We start from the raw sequence: 10,000 nt of genomic DNA on the forward strand, positions 1-10,000 counted from the left end.
GCTATCTTTTTCTAAAGTTTTTGAAATGTTGCATTTTTATCATCAAAAACATATAACAATTAACCATAGATTAGGTGTTACTTAAATGGTTCACGAAATATAGCTACGTTGTACAGTACACTGTTCGGAATTTAGAAATAACGGATTTTCTGTTTCTTTTTTTTTTTGCTAAAATTCAAGACAGAGGTGTAAATGTGTCAGTTGTACCTAAGTATGTTGTCAGTATTCTGGCTTTATTGGTTGGCTAGTTTAGCATCATAACATCGCTCTCATTTTGGATTTTTTGTATCAAGTATCATCTTTAACGGTCCAGACGGCACACCCTGATGATGTTTGTTTAAAGTGGCAATACGGATGAAAATTAGTTAATTATGTAAGAATTTAAACGAAAATAAAATATCTCTACTACGTTTTCTACTTGGAAATACAATGCAACTTTAAAAAAAACTTTAATATATTTGCGATTTATTGAGTTACAAACATGAACTTGGTGTATTTTGAATTCGTATTTCCTAGTCGAAAAATATAGTAAGGCTGTTTTATGAATTAAAAAAAAATCAAAAATAAATACCCCATTTGCCACCCACATGTTCTCCATAATAACAGTGCATAATGTTTCACATTCTGCCAGTATCATGATAAAATGTTTGAACTGACATGTATATACAATGTTGTGTAATATCCAACACAATTAAAAATCAACTCACAGATGTCATCAGGCATAAACACACACATTTATATCTAAGAAATAAATAAATACTGGTACTTTCTCAAAAGTGTTCCACATTTGTATAAGAAATAATTTAAGTTTATAAATATTCAAAGTTTAGATTAAATATCAAACATGATAACATTAGATTTTCGTGATTATGTTCGTAAATGTATCTTCATGCCCCATGTAAGTGTAGGGACTGAATTATTTAAAAATCGGTTTATCCAAGTTGACAGGGATTGGCTTGAGGAATTATAAATATTTACAATCCGGAAATGTTGGGATTTGCTCGTTATCAGGGTAGATACAATGATTTAACAAAGTATGCTACTGTTTAGGTATCCGCTGTATCTCAGATATAGGTTAAAGTCCCACCGCTGCCACCAGTGTAACACTATTGATATTGCATCACTGTTTGCTAGTAACAGTGACATCTTATCAGTGGATATGCCCTTACCCATGTCATTATGTTCATTCAACTTTTCTTCTTGAATTGCTAGTATTCATTACTTTTCCCCTGTACGCCAATATGATACAATACCTCGTGTCTACGTGTCTACACACACACACACACCATAGAGATATTGGTTTGTTTGAAAATTACACTGCTGCATTTCACTATGATGAAAGGTAAGAACATTGGTGAACGCTTTTTTTGGCACAAATATATACAAATAATCAGTCTTCACTAAGGCTGTGAATTTTGTACAGAAATATTTACTTGTTGAATATGGTTTTTGCACCTACCCACTTCTCCCCGTTGTCTTTCGATTGTTTAGTTGCGCTCTGCTTAAAACATCTAAAAAAATATGATGAAAAGAGGCACCGGAATATTAAAAAAAAAAAGACTTGAATTGTAATATGCGTTGGTCAAAACTGAAAGAGACTGTTACTTGTGTATCATGTGTGTTCTGGCACACTTCCAATTTCAGTCTCATTTCTGAATATACCGGAAGTGCTGTCATCATTTCCATTTGCCGACAGATCTGTTGACTCAGTCATCGCTCCTGTAGGTTCAAAGGTTAGCGATTCTTCTTTTAATCTCATCGCTTCCTCATAACTAGGGGGTAGATCTCCAACTATGTCATTGACAATTTGGCCACTTTCAATGTCACACATATTATGCACTATATGGTCGTAGGCTGGCGGTAGATCATCTAACGGGGGTGTCATGTTTATTCCGTTGGATGTCGTAGAAATGGCCGTGGGTACGATGACCAGACCTCTGTTCCCTGCTTGCCTTTGTCCACCTCGTTGGACAAATCGACCTGCAATTACAGGGAATAAATACCTTGATACTAAAATGATAAATAACCAGATTTAAACTGAACGCCTCCCGTAAGGAAATCACTAATTATGCAAATTACTCATTAAAACTCAAATAAAACTATGCTAACAGGCTTTTTTTGTACAAGTGTGCTTTCTTCGGGTTAATGTATCTGCCAAATTATACGGAATTTGAAAAGTGCATGATACCGCTACTGAATATCGTTAATTATTCACAGTACTCATAAAGGTAAAAGTTGTATCAACAAACCCGCATCAATCACCAGGTGCGTATGGTTGATATAAGTACCATTTTATATGAAATTTGAAGCTTGCAAATTTCAGATACTGCCTAATTACCTAAAATCATTAATTATGCAAATTTGTCATTAAAACTACGTTATATCAACATATTTGATAGGACATATCAGCTTTGTTATGGTTAACGTCTGTACTAAACGATGTTGAAATTGAAGTATGCAGTCTTAAGATATATCCTATATGCAAATTATTCATTAACACTGAAAGATACATAAACAGATTTTATAGGACTATGTCGTGAATGACAACTCCCATTGAAAAGTAGACCGACTTTGATTATCTGAACACATGTACATTGAATTTTATCCCTCTGTCAACATTCATTGCAGTGGTAAACAATGACAGAATTTTGTGTTTTTCAGGACTGTAGAGGTTAAATCAATGTGAGAATAAAAAAACGTTTCAAATAGTGAAATGTTAGACATACCTAACGAGTGTTGGTGGCTTTGTGTTACGATTCGTCTCCTGCAAGCAACCCGTGTCACAAAACAGACCAACGTGATTGCTACAACACCAGCACCGGCGATGATGTAATAAAAATATGAAATATTGACTGATGTGTAGTCCTCAACATAATCCGATGAGTCATTGTAGTCTATGAGGACAAAGGAAATTTATAGAAAAAAATTACTAAAATTAATATGCATACTCCTGTATATGTCATGGTTTTAGTTTGTCACTTTCGTCAGTTTTCATTTACTATAAAATAAACCCAGTCTTTGTTTACATTAGTATATTTGTCTATTTCGTTTTGTTTTCGGCTCAGGGGCATTGAAAACTTCGATGACAGTTTCTTATTGAACTTTCTACCAGATTCGATGTCAATGAACTTGACTTTTGAAAATATATATCTTGCCGGGCCGGGTTGGTTAACTCCATGGGTAGCATTATTTGCTTCTCGCAAACATTGAATGAAACCCAATGTGTTGGGATACCAATTCAGTTGCATTTGTTTAGTTTAAGTACAATCGAACTGTTCTTGATCGCTCTGACCGTCTCAGTCCACTAGCTCTATCATTATGTGTCGATGGAGGCACTATCAATCGGATGATACCATCATCAGCTGTCTGTTGAAGCTAGCCCTGGATTTAGTGTGGCATGAGCGACTTACAGTACTGAAGTTTTGAAGGTAGATACATGTGTTACGGTTACACTGTTATGTTCTCCGTGTTGTGTTGTGTTGTGTTGTGTTGTGTTGTGTTGTGTTGTGTTGTGTTGTGTTGTGTTGTGTTGTATAAATTTGTGTATGCAATTTGTATGCAATACTCACTTTGACAGTGTTCCCCACTGTAACCATCGTGACAGATACAGAACCCTTGTGAGCAGAAACCGTGACCGTTACAATCGTTCGTTTCATAGGAATACGTAGACCTTTCTGGAGGGTGAGAGACACAAGAAATTTAAAAAATACCGCCAATGGCGTTGTAGCACAACTGTAGTTTTTAAAAATGTTTATCCATATGCTAGTCTATGCTAACAATAGGTGTTTATTTGCTGAATAACTATCCAGTTGCCTATCCAACCATGTTGCTATCTTTACGATAAATGCTATCATTTGGCTGTTGCTATGGGCGTGGTCATACATTTGCATACATTTGTGTATGTTTTTGTTCACTTGTGTATGAATTCCTGATATTGTCTTTGCAATATACGTGATCATTTGGCTGTTGCTATGGGCGTGGTCTTGTTGCTAGGAAAATTTACATACATTTTTTGAATGTTTATTCAATTGTCTATTAAACCCTGTTGTTATCTTTGTGAAATACACCACCGTTTGGCTGTTGCTATGGGCGTGGTCATGGTTACTAGGATATTTGCATACATTTTTTAAATGTTAATTCATCTGTCTTTCTATTCCTGTTGTTATCTTTGCAATATACGTGATTATTTGGCTGTTGTTATGGGCGTGGTCTTGTTGCTATGCAAATTTACATACATTTTTTGGATGTTTATTCAATTGTCTATTAGACCCTGTTGTTATCTTTGTGAAATACACCACCGTTTGGCTGTTGCTATGGGCGTGGTCATGGTTGCTAGGGTATTTGCATACATTTTTTGAATGTTTACTCACTTGCTTACCAGATGATGTTGTTATTTGACCAAAATATACTGCCATTTGGTTGTTGCTAAGGGCGTGGTGATGGTCGCTAGGGCCAATTTTGTCAAAATGTTTTTAAGAAAATCGGCAGAATAACAGTTTCAGAAACATCTCGCCAAGTTTCAGACTAATTGACCAAGTACTTTTTGAGATATAAGTTTTTGACCAAAAATGAACATTTTTACACCTAATTTGCATATCACTCATGGAATCATGGTAAGCTTAATATTTCTTCGTCCATACATCCCTAGATACATTCCCATTAAATTTCAGCCCAATCTGCTCAGTAGTTTTAGAATTATAGATTTTTAACCAAAAAGACACATTTTTAGCCCTAATTTGCATATCACTAATGGAATCATCCCGTCATGAACAAATCTTACTTTACACCACCTTAAGAATGTTCCCACCAAATTTCGCACCAATCTGCCCAGTAGTTTCTGAGTTTAAGTTTTTTGACCAAAAATCACATTTTTTGACCCAAATCACACACCTGTGATGCGATCATTTTGATTTGAACAATTTCCCAACTAGACACCCAAAGTAATGGACCCACCAAATATCGTGGCAATCGGTTCAGCAGTTTTTGACTTTAAGTTGTTTACACACACACACACACACACACACACACACACACACACACACACATACATCCACACACACACACAGACAGACAGACAGACGCCGGGCGATCCCTATAGCACTACTGAACAAGTTCAGTTGTGCTAAAAAGGTAATCACTTTCGCATGTCTTTCTATCCAAAATAAACATACCGCTACTAAAATTGGATAAATATCAAAGTTTCAGGTACATCAGCTGACAATCTATAATTGAGTGAATCTGCACTAGCTAGTTAGATAAAGTTTGGAAAAAATCCCAATAACGGACGAAATGTCTCTTTAATTGTTTCCTCTACAAATCCTATCTAATATGGAACTCTGGGGACTAATGAATTGATCGAACCGTGCCTTGTTTTAAAATTTTAGAAAATGTTAGCAATGAAAGCAAAGTACCTTGTGTCACTTCATGTGACTGGCATGGATTACTGAATTCGCATGCTAGTCCATAATAGTAGTCCAAACAAATACACCTTCCATTTTCACAAGTACCGCCATTCCTGCATGGAGAATAACACATGATCTCTGGGGAGCAAGGAGAAAAAATATGGCATTATTCTGGAAATCATAGTGTACACAATAACGATACTATTAGTTGCTGTGTGTAACTCGACTAACTAAAGTATTGTGAGTGGACTTGATGTATATATAATATATATATATGTATAAACTCGATGGTCTCAACAAAACTCAACACAAATTTCTCAAAATCGTTCTGACGAGAGAGAGAGTTCTGACGAGAGAGAGAGAGAGAGAGAGAGAGAGAGAGAGAGAGAGAGAGAGAGAGAGAGAGAGAGAGAGAGAGAGAGAGAGAGAGAGAGGGGGGGAGGGAGGGAGGGAGGGAGTGAGGGAGGGAGGGAGGGAGGGAGAGAGAGAGAGAGAGAGAGAGAGAGAGAGAGGGGGGGGAGGGAGGGAGGGAGGGAGGGAGAGAGAGAGAGGGGGGGAGGGAGGGCAGGGAGGGAGGGAGACAGAGAGAGAAAGAGAGAGGTGTACATTTGTCTGTTGATAGTTGTGAAAAACAATTTCTGAAGATATAACGACAGAGCTTACTGTTAGTGTTTTCACACGTATCTCCATAGTAACCATCCACACACTCACAAAAACCATCTTCATTACAACGACCATGGTGATTGCAGTCGGAAATAGACTTACAGACGATACCTAAGAAACATAAAACAGGAAATCAACAAACGAATTATTCATTCGGAAACTGTGTTGCCTTCATCCAGTCATATGTCTTTCGAAAAAGTGACATGACGTGTTTTTTCTCTATAAGCGAGTTTTATTTGCATCCGACAACTCGTGATTTGATTGATAAGCATAAGGTAAACATGTATACACAAATGCACATCTCATTCTTATCGTTATAACACGTAAGACTGAATATCCCTAGCCTTCAAAAAGTATAACTTGCTGAATGGTTAGATTGCATCGAACACGTTCTTCTGTGGATATACAGCCTATCATTGCGTCTATCTACTATTGTCTTCATATCTCGAGTGATGGCACGATTGGGAGATTTGCATCCAAAGTCGATCTACCGATTTTTCTTAATTGACAGGACCCGTTTGTAATGTGGCGGGATTTATGTACTGTGCCTAGTACAGCTAAGAAGTGATGACGAGTTGTCGTTATTCTATGTCAGCGAAAGTATGAAAATGTTAATTTGCATATGGTAATCAGTGCAATTAATCCGAATACTTGTAAACTGAGCTATTCCCAATATTAGTTCGGTGTATAACAAATACCGAAAAATAACAGAGAGTTCAACAGCTATTCAGTCATTAGGAAAACAACAATAATAACAAAAACAATAACAACAATAAGAACAACTACGACAACTGCAATAACAAAATCATCATCAACAACAACAATAACAATTAAATAAATCTTATAAAAATAGCAACAATAACAACAACAATAACAACAACAACAACAACAACAACAACAACAACAACAACAACAGCAACAAAGTACTCATGTAGAGTAATGTCATTATTACAACAACAAAAATAACAGTATTACCACCACCAACAACAACAAATTACTCACATGTCGAGTAATGTATATCATTAGAGTCACAGACTTGGCATTTCTCACCACTGTAGCCAGGGTCACACTTGCAGTACGAGAAATAACAGATACCATGGTTACTGCAATCTGATCTTGTAAAACAGCCACCAGACCCTTGAAAAACATTCAAACACATTTTCAGTGAATCCAGGCCACCGTTTGACATATAGTTGTGTATGAAATGCCACCCAGTTTGGTTTATTATTTCACAATACATATGAGACTGTTGCTATGGATACTTTAGATCAGTTATCCCAAGGGTTTCTGTAGAAGGCTGTACTAGTTTGTCAGACATAGAATAGAATAGAATATAACTTTATTGTCCGTTTACGGAAATTTTCCTTTCGTTTCACCAAAATATAAAAGGCACATTAAAATACATACACACACTAAAATAATTACAGTAACACAAACACAGTTACAATCATGACATTTATCACAGCTGACATGTGACAGTGTTTCGGTTTTGTTGTTGGGAAATTCGCTATATAACGATGTCTGTTTTGTTATGGGTACTTTAATACCGCATTAACAATTGAATTACTGGTATGTGTTACCTTATGTGCACTTAGGTACCGAGCTTCCTTTATAAACGACCCACATGTAAATATAGAGTAACATACCAAACATGTCTTGAAAAAATAATTAAAATACCAACCATTCTGAAAATTTAGTTGCTTAGATACGAAACTCTTGTTGTAGAATGAACATAGATTTAGTATGGTTTATATCTCTAGATTACCTTAATTCAGAAAAAAAACGATGTTACAAAAATTACTCTAAATTGTATACTTACGGTGTTCACAATTTCTACCCATAAATCCAACCGGACACTGACAGGTGCCCTGAGGATCAATACAGGTTCCTCCGTTGTGACACGGTGGTTGGCACTCTTTCATTGGCACTAATAAGTAAATATATGTATATGAGTCGATGACTGTGTGGTATTAACGTTATACATACATACATACATACATACATACATACATACATACATACATACATACATACATACACACACACACGTGACATGGGAAAAATGGGCCCCGTAGATCATTAAAGATCCGACACGGAGAGGGAATGGGGTGGGTGTGGGTGGGTGCAGGGGGTGGGGGTATTGGGGTGTGTGCCGCCATGTTTTTGATCAAGTGATACTTTAAGTGTAATCCAATTTTGGTTTCTACAGGGAGGGAGGGGAGTTATTTACAGACGTATTGCCGGCATAATGGAAAATAAATCCAGCCACACCTCCTTCCGACAGGAGAATTGATCCATTCCTAATAAGACATGTCTGCAGCGGGTCACAGCTATGAACAAAAACTAACAACAAACGCATTCATTCTATGCCCAATCTAAATGTAAATGTCATTAAATTAATGTGAAGTCTTACCTTGTTGGGACTTTACCATTACTAATACAGCACCATATGTGAGTAATGTTACTATTTTGAAAGGGAACAGGAAACCCGCCATCTGTAATGACATATCTGAAAAAAGAAACGAAAGTTTACAAATCATCAACTTTAGCGAGTTCTGACATATTGAGAAGTTGTACTATTATATGTTGATTTATTTAGATTAAGAGATTAGGGATATATCTTACTCATTTTAGAGACGATGAGTTTAAATTTCGATTTTTGAGGTGATAATCGAATTAATGGCAATCCTAGAAGGAAAACCACCACCAACAGCGACAACAACAACAACAACAACAACAACAACAACAACAACAACAACAACAACAACATGGTATTGAACTGGAGAGCAACTGAACGCTTAAACTGCATGTAAATTACCAGTAACTTCCTTAGTTAGAAATTCATAATCAACTTTGCCACGTTAGATTTTGATTCCGAGGCTCTCAGGCTGAATTCAATGTATACAGGCATTTATGAAGGGCTGCAGTAAGTTTCGTGGCGTACCATACGAGCAGTCGTTAAAGATATACTACCTCACGACCAAACACCCAAATCTGTTCTATTTTTCCATGTTGTTTCGTCTATCACAGTTTTATGACAGAGCATTTGATAACGAATTTTAATGAAATGGGAATATTTTAAATAAAACAGTTTTGAACATAGTCAGATTGTTAATAACAATTCAACAAAATATTGTGAAGTTCTTACTTTTTATAAACATACAAAATTTTAAAACTTTGTACTGCATCAAAGTACTTCGATAAATCCTAGCTTTCAACCCTAGTCTTCAGGTCTTCTTCATATCAGGGGTATGAAGTTATGTGTAGTTTTACGTATGCGTGACTTCAAAATATTTTCCTAGACAGGTGGTGGTAAATTGTATCTGCCCGCGTCTGTATTCAGCGCATACTAGCAAACCAGAGTTGTTCTTCCGCGACACTGCCTATTTAGCCTGGTCTTGGACGGTGCCGTAAAAGAGGCTGTAGTTTACGACGATGTGTGTATTCAGCGATGATTCTAACGTTCTGATATATAATGTAATGGCTTCTGTGATCCCCCTAACAAACCAGTCTACAAAATATTGAAATAACCTGTTAAGATACGTATACAAATGATATTACTAGTACCAATACAACAGAGGGTTGCAACTTTGGCAAATTACGACTATTTGGCCTGGTTCAGCCATAACTAACGTTCAGCGCAGCGTGCAGTACTTTAATTAGAACAACCATAAGGCTCTATATGTCGTCCGTTTAACAAAGGGGGTAAATTGGCATAAGATCATTGATACAAATTACAACCCTTTCAATGTATCTATAATATTAACACATTATTTATGAATATAATATATTTGTCATGATGTCTGTTATTTCATCAGATGAGGCATTTTTACTTATTTCTCAATTCATACCCTGATAGTTAAGGTCCCAACGCTTCGGGTCACTCTCGGTCATTTCTTTCGCGGCATATCTGCAAATTTTACCTTCAAGGTAAA

General features: G+C 36.4%; 1 protein-coding gene across 2 annotated transcripts in view; it reads right to left on the reverse strand.

The window, feature by feature from the left end:
- The window catches only part of LOC144436999 (uncharacterized), a 12,292-nt gene that overhangs the window by 235 nt on the left and 2,057 nt on the right, over nucleotides 1–10,000 (reverse strand). The window contains exons 2-9 of one of the 2 annotated variants that reach the window (XM_078125869.1): nucleotides 8,479–8,574; nucleotides 7,885–7,992; nucleotides 7,068–7,202; nucleotides 6,066–6,176; nucleotides 5,412–5,540; nucleotides 3,570–3,674; nucleotides 2,727–2,894; nucleotides 1–1,980 (exon numbers count right to left, since the gene is read on the reverse strand). The exon at nucleotides 1–1,980 is cut by the window's left edge and continues 235 nt beyond it. In XM_078125869.1, the coding sequence (XP_077981995.1) occupies nucleotides 1,613–1,980; nucleotides 2,727–2,894; nucleotides 3,570–3,674; nucleotides 5,412–5,540; nucleotides 6,066–6,176; nucleotides 7,068–7,202; nucleotides 7,885–7,992; nucleotides 8,479–8,572 (1,218 nt within the window). In that variant the 5' untranslated portion in view covers nucleotides 8,573–8,574 and the 3' untranslated portion in view covers nucleotides 1–1,612. The remainder of the gene's footprint in view (nucleotides 1,981–2,726; nucleotides 2,895–3,569; nucleotides 3,675–5,411; nucleotides 5,541–6,065; nucleotides 6,177–7,067; nucleotides 7,203–7,884; nucleotides 7,993–8,478; nucleotides 8,575–10,000) is intronic. The other variant, XM_078125877.1, reaches the window with a different exon arrangement.

The sequence above is a fragment of the Glandiceps talaboti genome, chromosome 1, assembly GCF_964340395.1.
Source record: "Glandiceps talaboti chromosome 1, keGlaTala1.1, whole genome shotgun sequence".
Lineage (NCBI taxonomy): Eukaryota > Metazoa > Hemichordata > Enteropneusta > Spengelidae > Glandiceps > Glandiceps talaboti.